The 19,101-nt window shown below is 36.2% G+C and overlaps 1 protein-coding gene across 1 annotated transcript in view; it reads left to right on the top strand.

Moving 5' to 3' along the window:
* ZDHHC15 (zinc finger DHHC-type palmitoyltransferase 15) overlaps positions 1-19,101 on the top strand; it is a 203,462-nt gene that overhangs the window by 28,863 nt on the left and 155,498 nt on the right. Inside the window, exon 2 of the mRNA XM_041742288.1 lies at positions 11,751-11,777. Within this exon, the coding sequence (XP_041598222.1) occupies positions 11,751-11,777 (27 nt within the window). The remainder of the gene's footprint in view (positions 1-11,750; positions 11,778-19,101) is intronic.

Here is a 19,101-nt window from a genome sequence, read left to right as displayed (position 1 = left end):
TCATAGTGTTGTAAGAATCATACCATAATTTAAATCTTTGTTTTACTTGACACCTTATTTGTGATCCAGGATGTGATCTATACTGGAGAATATCCCGTGTAAATTTTAAAATAATGTGTATTTCACTAGATAAAATGTTGTGAATATATCAGTTAAGCCCATCTGTGTCATTCAGTCATTGTTTCCTTGTTGATTTTCTGTTTAAATTATCTCTCCGTTGATGTATATGATTTGTTCAACTCCCCTACTATTATTGTATTATCATCAATGAGTGTCTTTATGTTTGTTACTAATTGTTTTATATATTTAGGTGCTTCCATGTTGGGTACATAAATATTCCTCCTGGTTAGATTTTTTTTTAAAGATTTTATTTACTTATTCATGAGAGATACAGAGAGAGAGGCAGAGACATAGGCAGAGGGAGAAGCAGTCTCCCTGTGGGGATTTTGACATAGGATATGATCCTAGGACCCCAGGATTAAGACCTGATCCAAAGGCAGATGCCCAACCACTGAGACACCCAGATGCCCCATGGTTAGATATTCTTGTTAGATTGTCCCCTTTACTTTGATATAGTACTCTTTCCTTTTTTTAAGATTTTATTTATTTATTCACGAGAGACACACAGAGAGAGAGAGACGCAGAGACACAGGCAGAGGGAGATCAGGCCCTTGGCTCAAGGTGGCGCTAAACCGCTGAGCCACCTGGGCCGCCCACCCTTTCCCTTTTTGCCACTAGATGAAACACAGGGCTTTCTTATTCCCATTACGAAGGCATTACAGTCTTTGTAGGATGAGTAAGGATATTCTGATGGTGGGGAGGAGCCCCTACTTACCTGCAATGATGGTTCTGCAGGACCATAATACCTGAGTACCCAAGTAGAAACATTTTGGAGATGCAGCAGTCCTTGCTGACTTACTTGGAATTTTTGCCCTTGCTGCTCTTGAGAACTTTGGTCAACATCTCCTTGACATTTTCCACAACCATGTTGCAGTGCTTGTCCCCCGCTTTCACATTGACCAGGACCTTCTTCTTGTGCCAATTCATGAGCACCTGGACAATATTCTTCACTATTGCATGAACACAGAGAGTGAACCTGTGTTAAATTCTTCTTCCTTGCACTTCTTGTACCTCCATGGTCATCTCAAGTCTTGGGGTTTTTAAGGAAGTTCATGGTGTAGAGGCTGTGCCCCCAAATCAGTGCTGACTGTTGCTTCTTCCTCTGCCTTCTGTATCTCCTGTTATAGTTTTTGTTTAAAGTGTAGTTTTTTCCAATATGAGTATTGCTACTCACTTTCTTTTGACATCCATTTGCATAATAAATATTTCTCCATCCCCTCATTTTCTATCTGCAAGTGAGTAAATGAGTCTCTTGTAGGCACTGTATAGATGGGTCTTGTATTTTATCCATTCTGACATCTGATGTCTTTTTAAAATATATTTATTTTACAGATAGAGAGAGGGAGTAGTGTTCAGGGGTAGAGAGAGAGAGAGAAGAGAGAATCCCAAGCAGACTCTGCACTAAGCATAGAGCCCGACATAGAGCTTGATCTCATGACCCAGATCATGACACAAACTGAAAACCAAGACTCAGACACTCAACTGACTTTACCACCCAGATACTACCCCTTGTCTTGATTGGAGTGTTTGGTGTACTTCCTTGCAAATAATTATTCATAAATATGTATTTGTTTCCATGTCATTACTTGTTTTGCCATAATTTCTGGAGACTTTTCTCTGATCCTTTCTTGTCTTTGTCATTTTTGGTCTCTCCTTGGCCCTCAAAGAGACGCTGTTAATATTTCTTGCAGGGGGATGCCTGCGTGGCTCAGCAATTGAGCATCTGCCTTCAGCTCAGGGCGTGATCCCAGGATCTGGGATCTAGTCCCACATCGGGCTCCTTGCAAGAGTGCTTCTCCCTCTGCCTGTCTCTGCCTCTGTGTGTGTGTGTCTCTCATGAATAAATAAGTAAATCTTTAAAAAAAATATATTTCTTGCAGGGCTGGTTTAGTGGTCACAGACTCCTTTAGTTTTTGTTTGTCTGGGAAACTCTTTATCTCTCCTCTTGATGGATAGAGTATTCTTGGCCGCAGATTTTTTCCATTTGGCGCTTTGAATATATTGTCCCACTCCCTTCTGACTTGCCAAGTTTCTGTTGAGAAATCTCCAGCTAGCCTTATGGGTCTTCCCTTGTAAATTAAGGACTTCTTGTGTCTTGCTGCTTTTAAGATGTTTTCTTTATCACTATATTTTGCAAATGTAATTATAATATGCCTTAGTGTTGGCCTGCATTTGTTGATTTTGATGGGAGTTCTCTGTGTCTCCTGAATGTGCATGTCTGTTTTCTTCCCCAGATTAGGGAAGTTTTCAACTATTAGTTCTTCAAATGAATTTTCTGCCCCCTTTTCCTCTTTTCTTCTTCTGGGACTCCTATAATACAACTGTTATTACATTTGATGGAGTCACTTAGTTCGCTAGGTCTATTCTCATGTTGCATAATTCTTTTTTCTGTTTTGTTAAGCATTATTATTTTCCATTATTTTGTCTTCTAGGTCACTAATTCATTCCTTAGCTTGTCCCAGCCTGCTGTTCATTGCATGAGGCCTGTTTCCAATCTCATTTATTGCACTTTTCATCTCTGATTCTTTTTTTAACTCTTTTATTTCTGTGGTAAGGGTCTCACTGATGTCTTCTTCTTCTTCTTTTTTTCTTCTGAAGACCAGTGAGTATCCTTATGATTGTTTATGATTGTTCCTTTAAATTCTCCATCAGGCATGTTACTTATATCTGTTTTGCTTACATCTCTGGCCATAGCTTTATCTTGTTCTTTATTTTGAGATAAATTCCTCTGTCTTGGCATTTTGTCTAAGTCTCTGCCTTCTTTGTGTTAGAAAAGCCAATTATGTCTCCTGCTCCTGAAAGTAATGGCCTTATGAAGAGGTCATGTAGTGTCTGGGGCCTGATGTTTCAGGGAGTGTCTCTGATGTGTACTGTTTGCACTGTGCTAGTGTCTTTTGTCTACACTATCCTTCAGGCCAGTCATCTGTGGAGGCTCTCCTTGCTTGCTGTGCGTAGTGTTTGGTCCCCAGCCTGATTGTTGTGGGTTTTAACTAGGGGTACTCTGGCCTACTTATGAAATGAGACCTGACACCACTTCCATGAGGACTGAGGCCCTGCAGAACTCTCTGGTTAGGATGTGTGGTGGGGTCAGGAGTTTGTGCTGTCCTCTGGGGGAGATGCCTATTGCATTGGGACTGAGGCCAGCATTCTAGCCTCAGTCCCAATGGGACTGGGAAGGGCATTCTAGCCGGAGCACAGCAAGGTGGGTCTTGGTGTAAGCTAGTTAGGCAGTCAGTGTTGGCACTGGTTTGCTTCCTGCATGTGGATCTGTGTTATGCTGAGGGATGGGGGAGGGAAATGGCACCAGCCAGTTTGTTTCTTCCCAGAGATCTCTATGGATGCTGCCTCCCAATGAAGCACTCCAAGAAGAGTGAATAATCTCTCCCCACCCACCCAGGATTGTACTAGGTGCTCTTCAAATCACTGTTTCTGTGCTGTCTGCCCCCAGGTGTTTGCCTACCTTTTCTCCTGGAGCAGGACAGTTCCCTCAGGGCTCTGCCCTGGCCAAATCTACTGACCTTTAAAATTCCAAACTTGAAGCCCTGCTGCTTGTAAGAACTCATCAAATTCAAATGCTCTCCTTTTCCAAGACATTGGCTTTTATGGAAATGTTCTTGTACATTGCCCCGTGTGTTCTTCTTTCTCTCTCATCCTTTTCCACAACCACATCTCCATTCCCTCTGAAATATCTGCAGTTCCTTTCTCTTCTACATCACGTGTCCATATGTCCCACCTTCAATTTGGTCTCTTCTCTCCCTTTAGTTGTATAGTTTGTTCTTTCAGTCTTCAGTTTGGTTTCTGGTATGTTTAGGATGATTTGATACTTACCTAGTTTTCTTCCTGTGATGAGACAGCCTAGAGCCATCTTATTCCATTGCCATCTTCCCTTTCTCCTCCATCTTTTATATCAATCTTTTTTAAAAAATTTTTTATTTATTTATGATAGTCACAGAGAGAGAGAGAGAGAGGCAGAGACACAGACAGATGGAGAAGCAGGCTCCATGCACCGGGAGCCCGACGTGGGATTTGATCCTGGGTCTCCAGGATCACGCCCTGGGCCAAAGGCAGGCGCTAAACTGCTGCGCCACCCAGGGATCCTATATCAATCTTTAATTTAAAATCTATTTCTCTGTTATTAGTATAGTGACCCTAGGTCTTTTTTGGTTGTTATTTACATGGATGTCTTTGAAAAACTGTCTTCCAAATTATCTTCATCATTTTGCATTCCTACCAGCAATGAAAGAGATTTCTTGTTTCTCCACATCCTTGTCTGCATTTGGTGTTAGTATTTTAGAGTTTTGCCTTTCTAATATATATGTAGTAATGGCTTATTGTTTTACTTCATTGTTATTATTTTTTCATCCTTGTTTTTTAATTGATTCTTTCTACTGCACTCATTTTAATTTATGTAATTTCATTTTCTATATTTTTTTAGTTTTTTTCATAGTGCTCAACCCTGGTAATATAATTAATATTTTAAGTTTATTATACTTAGGTTCAAATAATTATTTTGAATCAATATCAATTTAGTATAACAGTATACAAAACTCGTCTCCTTTTTAGCTCCAGTCTCCACTTTATGTTGGTAACTTTCCCATATTGCATCTTCATACATTGTGTGCCTGTTAATATACATTTATCCTTATTATCTTATGGATTTATCTTTTAAATCATATACCACATAAAACTATAAAGCAAAAAAGCAATATTTATGGCTTTACATTTATATTTACCAGTAGTCTTGATTTCTTTTAATGAATTGGGTTATAGTTAGCACACTTTGGTTTTTTCCTGGACAACTCCATTATTTCTTAAAGGACACTTCTACCAATGATGAACTCCATCATATTTTGTTTAACTGTGACTGTCTTATTTTATCCTTCATTTTTTGAAGGTTATTCTTGGGGCAGCCCAGGTGGCTCAGCAGTTTAGCACTGCCTTCAGTCCAGGGCGTGATCCTGGAGACCCGGGATGGAGACCCGTGTCGGGATCCCTGCATGGAGCCTGTTTCTCCCTCTACCTGTGTCTCTGCCTTTCTCTCTCTCTCTTTGTCTCTCATGAATAAATAAATAATCTAAAAAAGAAGGTTATTCTTGTTAGTTATCAAATTCTTGACTGACAGATATTTTTCTTTTTTCTTTCAACAGTTTAAATATCACATCTCACTGCTTTGTGCCCTCCATGGTTTCCATGGGGAAGTCATATGTTAATCTCATTACTTTTGTATGTGAAGTTGCTTATCCTTTCCTGCTTTCAAGATATTTTCTTTGGTATTGGTTTTGTCAGTTTGATTATAATGTGTCTGATTGTGTATATCCTTTAGTTTATCATATGTGGAGTTTATTGAACTTCCTGGATGTTTAGATTCATGTCTTTTACCAAATTCGTGGAGTTTTGTGTCATCATTTCTTCAAATATATTGTGCTCCCCCCTTTTTTGCTCTCTTTCTAAACTCCCTTTATGCATATGATAGTATATTTGACAGTGTGCCACAAGTCTCATATGCTTTGTTCATTTTTCTTTCACTTTTTTTTTATCATTTTGCTCTTCAGACTGGGTAATTTAAGTCAACCTGTCTTCGTATTTACTGATTCTTTCTTCTGCCTGCTCAAATCTGCTGTTGGATCCCTCTAGTAAATTTTTTATTTCATGATTGTCCTGTTCATCTCCAGGATCTCTATTTGGTTGCTTTCTCTATATTGTATCTCTTCACTTATATATTTTATTTTTATTCTTCTGATCTCTTTTGTTGATCTCTTCCTTCCTATGCTTTTTATTCTGTTAATTGCCAGTCTCAAGTGTTGTCCTTTGCCCCAGGCTGCTGCATTCAATACCTGTACCTATAAATATTTTCAGCAAAGGTGACTCAGGAAGGTGCCTCAGACCTGGGAATGCTCTGAGTCAAATAAAAGCCAGGGAAGGATTTGTGTTACTTTTTGAAGTAGCTGTCAGACCATCAACACTCACAACTACAATTCTTTGTAAGGTCTGTATTGCTGCTACTTCTGGCATTTATAAACCTGCACCAGTCTATTCTCACAGCCCCTCCTGTTCTTGGATATGAGGAATGGTAAGCAGGAAATTTAAAATGCCACAGCATTCTCTTACCAAAAAGTAAAAGCTTCTTTATTCACTAACTTTCCCTCTTGATTATTGTACATTTTTTATTAAATAATAGAATTCTGCAAAAGTTGATTCTAACAATTATCACATCATTTATAACTTTTTGGGAAGAAACAAAACCCAGGAATTCCCTACTCTGCTATTTTGGTGATTAACAGTGTCCATTTTGAGATTTAAAAAGGTCCAGGAAATAATTCTACTCAGAAACAAGAAATCCTTAAAAAATATTCAGAAGAAATTAACACTAATAAGAAAAAAATAACTCACACACAGAAGGAATATTTTCTGGAAACCAAGTTTCTGAATAAGCAAAAGTTACCCATTTAAGTCTGTGTGAATGCCTATGTGAATCATGGTATTCTCATATCTAAAATAGTTGTGTAAGTCATCCATATGCAAAACAGTTAAATGTATCACACCTGATTACTAAGATATCAAACCAAACATCAAAAATAACTCCAGTAGTTCTTATACCTGGCTGATAATCAGAATCATCTACTGGGTTTTTTTAAGTATGAATTCCTGTACCTTCACCTAGAGATTTTTTATATGAGGGAGGTCCTATAATCTATGTTTTTATCAGTTCCCTCGGTGGGTATTGAAATCATCAGGTTTGAAAATGGCTGCCGAAAAAGTAAAAGAATGCCTAGTATGAGTAACTTTTTCAAAGGAGTGAATGAAATCTCGTGTGGTTAGTTTGCTCTCAGGAAGCAGAACATAATGAGAAATGTATCTAGGTTCTCCATTTTGAATTCTATTCCCTCTCCTAACCTAAAGTCTAAGACACATCTAATGGAAAAAGTAGGTATCAAATATACTCATCTTGACATTGAATACATTACTTTAAAACCATGTGAAACTTTAGGATCACTATAATAAACAATATTTTACTTTATTTATTTTTAAACAATAAATAATGTTGTTTAAAATAATACCAAATTAGATAGTAAAGCTCAAATGGACTTGTATTCCAATGAATGGCAGCCACTAGCCACATGTGGCTATTAAACACTTGATATATGGCATCTGAATTGAGATGTGCTGAAGCATATTGTACAGACCAGCTTTCAAAAATTTCATACAAAAAGAAGAATGTAAGTATTAATAATTTTATGTGCATAACATGATGAAATGATGATGTTTTTATTATATTGGACTAAGTAAAATATTAAAGTTCACTTCCCTTTGTATTTTTTAAATTCTTGAAATGTTCTTACTAGAAAAATAAATTACATGGCTTGCATTATATTTTTATTGGACATCACTGTTGTAGAATTTCTTCCATGTCCTTTCTAGTACATTTGTTGACCATCTCCAACTTGCCTCAAATTAGGGTTATTCTAACATTCCCGTTCTGACAACCCTACAGTATGCATCTACTTAGAGAAATTTTATGAGATATGCTTTGATTTTAACACTAATTGTGTGTGATGAAAAGCCCTTGCATGCACTCCACATTTCCATACCTTTTCTCCACACCTAGTTTTAAGAATCAGTAATTAGAATAAAGAAAAAGGGAGAAACAGTGCAAAAATCTATTTGATGATAACTCCAAGTACTTAACATCCCAGTAATGAGCTAAAATTTGAAGGAACAAAGCAGATGTATTACACATATCAGCACATCACTATACAATCATACCTGGTAAGTTACTCATAGAATGACTAAGTGTACATTTACATATCCAAGAGATTTCTTGATAAAAGATCAATTTTGTAAAAGTTTACAATGACACCTGTAGCATTTTCATTTTATTTATTATTTTAAAACAGCTTTATTAAAGTATAAATTACTATAAAATCCACCCATTGCAGGTATTAAGTTCAGTGATTTTCATAAATATATGGAACTCTGCAACCATCACCTGGTATAGTTATAAAAATTTTCTGTCACCCCAAAAAGTTTCTTCATGCCCATTTGCAGCACCTCACTTTTACCTCCAGCCCTCGGCAACCACTGATCTGCTTTCTTTTTCGAAAACTTACCTTTTCTAGACATTCATACAAACAAAATTGTACAATATATACAGTGTTTTCTATCTGACTTCTTCACTGTGCATGAAATTTTTGAGTTTCATCTGTGTTCTAGCATTCTATTAGAATTCTTCAAAGAAACAGAACTAATAGGATATATAGAGATTTATAGAAAGGGATTTAGCTTGTGAGGGCTTAGTTTAGGTGATTACTGAAGTTAAGACCCATGATCTGCCTTCTTCAAGCTGGAGGCCCAGAAAAGCCAATGGTGTAGTTCCAGCACAAATCTGAAGGCGTGAGAACTGGGGGAACCAATGGTATAAGTTTTAATCCAAGTCCAAAGGCCTGAGAACCAAGAATGCCAACGTCTGAATACAAGAGAAGATAGATGTTTTAAGTCAATCAGACAACAAATTTGCCTTTTCTCCACATTTTTGTTCTATTCAGACCCTCAAAGAATTGAATGATGCTCATGTCAAATTGGTGAGGGTGATCCTTACTGTTTACTGCTTTAAATGCTAATCTCTTCCAGAAATATCCTCACTGACACACCCAGAAATAATATTTTACTGGCTATCTGGGCGTCCCTTAGCCTAGTCAAGTTGACACATAAAATTAAACAGCACAAGTAATAACATTTTCATTTTAAATATGACTGACAAAGTAAATAAATAAATAAATAAATAAATAAATAAATAAATACCGACATATTCTTAGTCTCTTCCTTTAATAGTGAGAAGGGCAATATTACAAAGATCACTAAAGGGCAGGCAGAACTACTAAGAGAAGTGCCCCCAATGTTTTATAATAAAGGCACTTCTTTTTTTCTTCAGAAATGTGTAACTTCCAACAGGGAATTTTGCAAGAATATATTTTTCCCCTCAGGCTTATTTCATCCTTATGGATTTTAGGAATATAAGGAACTTTAACAGTCAAATGCCTAACTAATGTGGAAATGTCCTCTGCAACATTTCCAAATGTGTGTAATGGGAAACTCAGTCCTTTCCAATGCTGCCAATCCATCATCATAGTCATCATCATCATCATCATCATCATCATCGTCATCATCATATCATCATCATCATCATCATCAAAATCATCATTTTTTCTTATAGTGAGCTAAAATATGTTGACCTGCAGCTTTTACCCATTAATTCTGTTTCTATCCACAGTTCTTGAGTCATATAAACCAATCCCATTTACACCATGACAGACATAAGATTACTTAAAGACAGCTGTTTTCCCCCAGAGACTTCACTCGTTTCCACTCATTTTTCTGTGCACACATTGTCTCAGTCTGATATCTTCAAAGCACTGAATGATTGCCTTCCCTCAACCACAAGTATTACAGCAAGTGGTCAAGCAAATGGTAGTGCAGACCTCCACTTTTTGCTTACCAGTGATTGTTCAGCCACAGAGGCAGAAAGAGATACACCAAACATCAATTTATCAGCCAGTCTTTATTAAGATTGGTCTCTAAGCAACTCTACTCTCTCTCACTCCATTTTAATGAGAAGTTATTGACCCAATTCAGAGCCTAGTTCAACTGATTCGGTCATGCAAGATGTATGTGCAAAATCATGAATCAATCCTAGGTTGATCCACCAAGGCTTCTTGTTTCCATTTCCATTTGTATTGTCAAAGGAGAGTATATGCTTCTTTCAATCATTCTTAACCAGAATTTTTTAACTGGAAATGAAAAAAAAGAATATCCATCTCCAAGCAGGTGTATTATAAATAAGAGGACATTACCTGGTCAGATTTTTGCACAAATAACATAGAATAGCTTTAATAAAGTTCATTCAAATGGTGATTAAAAGGATAAACTTTTAAGACTCTACAAAAACAGACCTGGAAATGAAGAGAAATACAAAGTATAACTGATGAATGACCTGAGGAAATAGCCCCTAGAATATAGTATCATTCTCTGTTAGGATTTTTCTATGTTTTTCTGACATTAAGTATTTATCATTGTGTCTGAAAACCATGTATCTTTTAAATTAATTTTTTTTCTTTTCTAAAGAGAGAGAACACATGCAAGTGGGAGGGACGGGCAGAGAAAGAGAGAGACACTCCCAAGTAGGCTCTACACCCAGCATGGAGCTCGACGCAGAACTGGATTCCACAACACTGAGATCATGACCTGAGCTGAAATCAAGAATCGGATGCTTAACCGACTGAGCCACCCAAGCAAACCCGAAAACCATCTTAATTCAATAGTTTCTCAAGATTGAAAGGCATGCCTTATAGTTTCACTTTGCATTAACACCTAATATAAATGTACACAGATGGTGGTGACTAAAGATAGGTAGGCCTCACTGTTCAAATATCATTCTGGCAAAAATTATGTATATATCACATAAGGCAGCAAAGAATGATTGGGAAAGGTAGACACAGTACATGAAAAAAGCCTTGGAGGCTAGAATCTAGTCCCAGCTCTACAAGTGACTTACTCTATGACCTTGAGCAAATCATTTGGTACTACTCTAGTTCTTTTTTCCCAGTTGTAAAATGAGACATATAAACCAGATAATTGCTAAAGTTTCTTACAGTTGTGATATTTTACAAAATCATAGTTCAAATATAATAAGAAGTATTAATATTTATTATATACTTGCCTTGTGCTAGACACGATGTTAAACAGCAGTTACATGCATTAACTTGTTTGAATCTCAAGTAACCTTGGGAGGTAAGTTAGGGAAGTAAGGAACCTGCCTAAGGTCACAAAATAGTGCAACTGGGTTTTTAAAAACCAGGCAGTTTGACTTCAGAGCTATCATGCAACCTCCACTCTAAATTAACTCTAAATATATAAGAGAAACTTGATATTTAAAGATCTTAAAGACTCCTAACTTGGGGAAACGAACTAGGGGTGGTGGAAGGGGGGAGGAGGGCGGGTGTTGGAGGGGAATGGGTGACGGGCACTGAGGTGGACACTTGACGGGATGAGCACTGGGTGTTTTTCTGTATGTTGGTAAATTGAACACCGATAAAAATTAATTAAAAAAAAATAAAGATCTTTCCAGTGAATACTTTGAGAAAATGAATAGTCATCTCCTAATTGATTGGCTTTTAAGCTCCTAGATAGCTCAACAGTTTTGATTTGGTGGGATCTTTAAAAAATCTAGTTATATATGTATTTGATAAATGAGTAGAAATTCTTAGGTTTAAGATGAAGAAGGAGCAAAGGATGTATTTAATCATCCATGCCTTCCCTCATCTTAGCAGGCTGGTTGTTTCCTAAAGTATTATTCCATTGAATAAGTTGCTCAAAAATTTTGGATTAATTTGGAGTATCTGGGTGGTGTAGTGATTAAGTGTCTGACTCTTGGTTTTGGCTCAGGTCCTAATCTCAAGGTTAAGAGATCGAGCCCCACATCAGGCTCTGCACTCAGCACAAAGTCTGCTTAAGACTCACTCTCCATCTGTTCTCTCTCTCTCTCTAATAAGTAAATAAATGAATAAATCTTTACAAAGGGAAATGAAAATGTTTTAAAATATCACTAATTTTTAACTTTCTCTTTCTTTTTACAGTAACTGTTTTGAGCCCAGCAGAAAAAGGTAAGATAGTATTGTAAATTGTATTGGTCAGAATTGTATCCTTCTTTCTATCTAAAAGTCAATTACATAAAAGCCTATAAATTGAGCAACTTTCCCAGGAATACTGAATTAAATGGAAAGTTTAGGATGGTATTTTTCAGGTAGCATACCCAGAGCTTATCCAGAGATACAGCAAAACATATCAGTGGCCCCTTTGGCTGTAGCACAGGAATTGTAAGTTACCAGAATTTATGATAGAGAAAGGCAGAAGTAACCATGCTATTGGCCATAGTGATCCCAGGCTCTTGCTTCATTACTGTTGTCCTAGGTACCTTGTCTTCCTGCACAATTCATTCCCTCTTCAAGGTATGGAGTAAGGGTACCATGAGGAAATTTAAAGGGATAAGTCCTTCACCATCACAGTTGCAATATATTTACATATTCTTCTTCACTCTTCACCCCCATTTGGCTTAATCTTCAATTTATACTACCACTGTAAAGACATTAAGTAATTTTCCACTAAAAATGTGTAAGCTAAAGATGAGTCTTAACAAACATTTAACTTCACATTATTTTTTCAGACATAACCGTAAGTATTTATGTAGCCACTTTATATAGCAACTTTTTATTCTCACTTCATGGGATTAACAATTGTAATTCATTAATTATATAATATTTATATTACACATTTTATTAATTTTTTTATTTTAATGCCAATATACTTGACAGAGTAGTATATTGGTTTCAGGTATACAATATAGTGATTCACAATTACTCAATGCTCATCATGATAAGTGTACTCGCTACTCCCCTCACCTATTTCATCCATCTGTCAAACTAACTACCCTCTGGTAATCACCAATTAGTTCTCTATAGTTAAGAATCTATTTTTTGGTTTGCCTATCTTCATCTTTTTTTTCCTGTGCTTGTTTTGTTTCTTGTTTCTTTCTTTCCTTGTTTTGTTTCTTAAATTCTACTTATGAATGAAATCATAGGGTATTTATCCTTCTCTGACCAACTTATTTCACTTAGCATTATACTCTCTACCTCTATCCATTTTGTTTGCAAATGGCAAGATTTCATTCTTTTCTGGGGCTGAATAATATTTGATTGTATATATTTACCACATCTTCATCCATCAATGCACACATAGTCTGCTTCCAATTTTGGCTATTATAAATAATGCTGCAGTAAATATATGGGGACATGTATCTCTTCAATTACTGTTTTTGTATTTTGGGGGTGATCACTCAGAAGTACAATCAATGCATCATAGAGTAGTTCTATTTTTAAGTTTTTGAAGAACCTCCATAATATTTTCACAGTAGCTGCGCAAGTTTGCATTCCCACCATCACTGCAAGAGAGTCGCCCTTTCTCCACACCCATACCAACACTGTTGTTTCTTGTATTTTTTGTTTTAGCCATTTTATAGATGTGAGGTGATATCTCATTGTGATTTTCATTTACATTTCCCTGATGATAAGAGATGATGACTATCTTTTCATGTGTCTTTTGACCATGAGGATGTCTTTGGAGAAATGCCTTCTGCCCATTTTCAATTGGATTATTTGTTTTAGGAGTTTTGAGCATTTAGGAGTATAAGTTCTTCACATATTTTTGATACTAATCCTTTATTGGATATGTCATTTGCAAATACCTTTTCCCATTCCTTAGGCTGCATTTTAGTTTTATTGATTGCTTCCTTTGAAGTACAGTAGCTTTTTACTTTTGCTATAGTCCCCATAGTTTATTTCTCCTTTTATTTCCATTGCTTCGGGAGCTGTACCTAAAAATAGTAGATGCTACGGCTGACATCAGAGAGATTACTGCCTGTGTTCTCCTCTAGGCTTTATGGTTTCAGGTCTCACATTTCAATCTTCCATCCATTTTGAATTTATTTTTTTTTGTGTTTGGTGTAAGAAAGTAGTGTAGTTTTATTCTTTTGCATGTCGCCATCCAGGTTTCCCAACACCATTTGTTAAAGAGTCTGTCTTTTTCCCATTGGATATTTTTTCCTGCTTTGTTGAATATCAATTGAGCATATATTTGTGGGTTCATATCTGGGTTTTCTATTCTATTCTTTTGATATATGTGTCTATCTTTGTGTCAGTACCATACTGCTTTGATCATAATCACTTTGTAATATAACTTTAAGCCCAGAATTGTGATGCCTCCAGCTTTGCTTTTCTTTTTTAAGATTGCTTTGGCTATTTGAGGTCTTTTGTGGTTCCATACAAATTTTAGGATGGTTTGTTCTAGCTCTGTGAAAAATAATGGTGGTATTTTGGTAAGGATAACACTGAAGGTGTAGATAGCTTTGGTTAGTATAGACATTTTAATATTTGTTCTTCTAATCCATGAGCATGGAGTATCTTTCCATTTCTCTGTATCATCAGTGTTTTCTAGTTTTCAGAGTACAGGTATTGTACCTCTTTGATTAGGTTTATTCTTAGTTATCTTCTTATTTTGGTTGCAATTGTAAGTGGAATTGTTTTCTGAATTTGTCTTTCTGCTCCTTCATTATTGCTGTATAGAAATACAATAGATTTCTCTATGTTGATTTTGCTATCCTGCAACTTTACTGAATTCACATATCAGCTCTAGCAGTTTTTTGGTGGAGTCTTCTCGGTTTCCTTTTTTTTAAAAAAAGATTTTATTTATTCATGAGAGACACAGAGAGAGAAAGAGAGGCAGAGACACAGGCAGAGAGAGAAGCAGGCTCCATGCAGGGAGCCTGATGTGGGACTCGATCCCAGGACCCAGGATCATGCCCTGGGCCAAAGGCAGGCACTTAACTGCTTAGCCACCCAGGTGTCCCCTGGGTTTCCTAAATAGCATGCAAATAGTGAATCTGCAAATAGTCATCTGCAAATAGTGAAAGATTTTCTTCTCCCTTGCCAATTTGGATATGTTTCAATTCTTTTCATTGTCTGCTATAGCTACACCTTACATTACTATGTTAAATAACAGTGGTGAGAGTGGACATTCCTGTTCCTGATCATAGAGAAAAAGTTCTCAGGTTTTCCCCATTGAGGATGATATTAGTTTTTGGTTTTATGATGTTGAGGGATGTTTTCTCTTAACCTAATTTGTTGAGATTTTTTTTTATCATGAATGGATGTTGTACCTTGTCAAATGCATTACCCTAATACCAAAACTAGATAAGGTATCTATAGTGCAGTAAAACACCTGCAGTTGTCTTTTACTTTTCAATCTATAACTCCCTTATTCGCTCAGTTGAGCTCCTTAATGAGAAATTTGATATTCAATTGCTGTTTTATCTAGTGGCCAAAATTCTCTATCTTCATTTTTATATATTGTCAGTGAACTCAGTCACACCAGTGTGGTGTCATTTGTAAGCTCAACTCAGTTCAGAGCCTTCCTAGTAGCATCAATCTAGTTGCTGGAATTTGAGCTCTTTAGATTATGTTGCACATGTATGATTTCTTTTTCTTTTATCACCTATTTGACCAATTCTCCCCTCATACCTCCTCTCTAGTAACCATCAATTTGTTCTCTATAGTTATTAAGAGACTGTTTCTTGGTTTATCACTCTCTTCTTTTTGACCACTCTTTCCTGCTTTTTTGAAGATTAATTGACTGTATAATTGTGGATTTAATTCTGGGCTTTCTATTCTGTTCTGTTGATCTATGTGTCTATTTTTGTGCCAGTACCATGATGATTACTACAGCTTTGTAATATAACTCGAAGTCTGGAATTGTGATACCTCCAGTTTTGTTTTTCAAGATTATTTTGTCTGTTCAGGGACTTTTGTGGTCATAATGTTTGATTGTTTGTTTAAGTTTTTATTTAAATTCCAGCAAGTTAACATACAGTGTAATATTAGTTTCAGATGTAGAATTTAGTGATTCTTCACTTATATACAAGAACCAGTGCTCATCTCAACAAGTGCCCTCCTTAATACTCATGTATTTAGGTTATTTAGGTTATTTAGGGTTAAACACCTGTTTAACCCATCCCCCTGCCCACCTCCCCTCCAGCAACCCTCAGTTCGTTTTCTATAGTTAAGAGCCTGTCTCATGCTTTGTCTTTCTCTTTTACCCCATGCTCATCTGTTTTGTTTTTTAAATTCCACATATGAATGAAATCATGTGGTGTTTATCTTTCTCTGGCTGACTTATTTGCTTAGCATAATACATTCTAACTCCACTATATCATTGCAAATGGCAACATTTCATTCTTTTTGATGGCTGAGTGATTGTCCATTGTAGATATATACCACAACTTCTTTATCCATTTGGACCACTTTCTTACACCACACACACACACACACACACACACACACACACAGACACAGACACAAAATTCAAAATGGGTGAAAACCTAAATGTGAGACAGAAAAATATCAAAATCCTACAGAACGTAGGCAGCAACTTTTTTGACATTGGTCATTGCATCTAGATACAACTCCAGAAGCAAGGGAAACAAAAGCAAAAATGAACTATTAGAACTTCATCAAGATGAAAAGCTTCTGCACAGTGAAGGAAACAATCAACAGAACCAAAAGACAACCCTTGGAATAGGAGAAGATATTTGCAAATGACATACATGATAAAGGGTTAGTATCCAAAATCTATAAAGAACTTATCAAACTCAATACACAAAGAATAAATAATCCAGTTAAGAAATGAGCAGAAGACATAAATAGACATTTCTCCAAAGAAGACATACAGATGGCTGACAGACACATGAAAAGAAGCTCAACATCACTCATCATAAGGAAAATACAGTGCATGATTTTTAAGCTCCTTTGACACTAGAATTATAATTCCAAGCACTTTTTTCCTGATGGCTCTCAGATTTATCAATATAATAAAGAATAAGATTAGATTTTGTTTCTTGGTTCTGCACTGGGGCACAATGAGACAGAGCACGGGATTTAGGGACAGAAGGTCTGAGCTGGAGTTACAGCTCTATCATTTACTAGCTCTGTGGTCTTTGGTAAATAACTCAACTTCTCTGAACCTCAATTTCTATAAAAGGAGATGAGTTTAGTGATGTGTTACAGATTTGTTGTAAGCTAGCAAGCATGAAATTATATGGGAGTAAAAGTATATAAGAGTAAACTGCTTTGTAAATGTTAAGTATGAACAATCTCAGTTATAACATTTTTTATGTCAGGGTTCTCAAAGACAGTGGGATTAATAAGCTGAAAGTAGATTTTATTGTAACCAGAAGATTAAAATTTAGACTTACAAAGAACTTCTAAAGACTATCATTGGTTTCTAGGCAATGCCTTGAAATTTATTTTTCAGAAAGTATTAGACACCCAAGTATCTTGGATGAATTGGTAAGCCTTGCCTAGAAGCTGACCAATATGCCTAATGAATATCAGTAGCCCCTTATTACCCAATGAATTTGTGGGTTGTTTCAAATAAATTCAAAATGGGTGAATTTTGCACACATTGAAGTAAATACAATATGACATATTACTGCTAGTAGGTACATTATTTGGCAATGGCAAAGAATATATTACTGCCAAATAAATGAAGACCTCAAATCACATAACCTTTTATTCAGTTTCTATAGCTTAAGAAAACCATAATCAAACATACCATAAAAGTTTTTCCATTTCTTTTCTGCTTAATGGTTCTTTTATTGGGTTGAAAAGCTCCCTCCAAAATTTATAACCACCCAAAACCAATAAATGTTACTTTATTTAAAAATTTGGTCCTTAGGGACACCTGGGTGACTTAGTGGTTGAGTGTCTGCCTTCAGCTCAGGGCATGATTCCAGGGTCCTGGGATCGAGTTGCACATTGGGCTTCCCACATGAAGCCTACTTCTCCCTCTGCCTATGTCTCTGCCTTTCTCATGAATAAATAAATAAAATCTTTAAAGATGATAGATAGATAGATAGATAGATACATATAGCTATAGATAGATATAGATATAGATATAGATATAGATATAGATATAGATACAGATATAGATATAGATATAGATATAGATATAGATATAGATAAATAAGTCAGTCCTTGGGCACCTGGATGGTTCAGTTGGTTATGTGTCTGCCTTTGGCTCAGGTCATGATCCTAGTGTTCTGGGATCAAGCCTCATATGGGGCTCCATGCACAGTGGAGAGTCTGCTTCTCCCTCTCCCCCTACTTGTGCTCTCTCTCTTTTACTTGCTCACTCTCTCTCTCAAATAAATAAATAAAATATTTTCTTAAAAATGGTCCTTGCAATAAAGATGTATACACACTCACAGTGGAATACATTGTGTGTGTGTGTGTTTGTGTGTGTGTATATACACATAGTGGAATATTACTCGGCCATCAAAAAGAATAAAATCTTGCCATTTGCAAGATTGTAGATAGAACTAGAAGGTATTATGCTTTGTGAAATAAGTCAGTTACAGAAAGACAAATGCCATATGATTTCACTCATATGTGTAATCTAGAAACAAAACAGATGAACATAGGGTAAGTGAAAGAAAAATAAAATAAGATGAAAACTGAGAGGGAGACAAACCATAAAGGACACTGAACTCTAGGAAACAAACTGAGGGTTGCAGGATGGGAGGCGTGTGTGGGGAAGGGTAATTGGGTGATGGGCATTAAAGAGGGCACTTGATGTAATGAGCAGTGGGTGTTATATGCAACTGATGAATCACCAAATTCTACCTTTGAAACTAATAAAATTTTAAAAATATGGTCCTTACAGATGTAATCAAGTTGAGATCATACTGCCCTAGGGTAGGCCCTATGACAGATGTACTTATAAAGGAAGGGAAATTTAGATACACAGAGAGAGATGGTCATGCAAAAACAAAATAAGAATGAATTATGTTGCCACAAACCAAAAAACACCAAGTATTGCCAAGGAACACCAGAAGCTAGGATGAGGCAAGGAAGGATTTTCTCCTAGAAACTTAAGAGAATATGTATGACCTTGCCTAAACCTTAATTTCAGACTTCTAGTCTCCAGAACTATGAGAGAATAAATTCTGTTCTTTAAGCCACCCAGTTTGTGGAACTTCTTATGACAAACCTGAGGAATTAACACAATTACTAATTAATCCCAATCTCTAATGCACTAAGAGCATTGTAACAGTAGCAAATAAGCACAGACTTTGGTGTCAGATATACCCAGGATCAAATCTTGCCTTTCCACTTAATATATATATTACCTTTGGACTAAATTTCACTTTCTTCATCTGTAAGATTGTTATAAAAGTAGCTATCTTAAATCATGTGTAGAGCACTAAATAAGATGATATATGTAAGTCTCATGGCATAGTGCCTAGCATATGATAAGCACAAAATAAATAGTAGTAGATACTATTATTGTTATTGTTATTAACATTAATTGGAAAGGACC

The sequence above is a fragment of the Vulpes lagopus genome, chromosome X, assembly GCF_018345385.1.
Source record: "Vulpes lagopus strain Blue_001 chromosome X, ASM1834538v1, whole genome shotgun sequence".
Taxonomy (NCBI): Eukaryota; Metazoa; Chordata; class Mammalia; order Carnivora; family Canidae; genus Vulpes; species Vulpes lagopus.
This window is presented reverse-complemented; position numbering and strand designations above follow the sequence as displayed.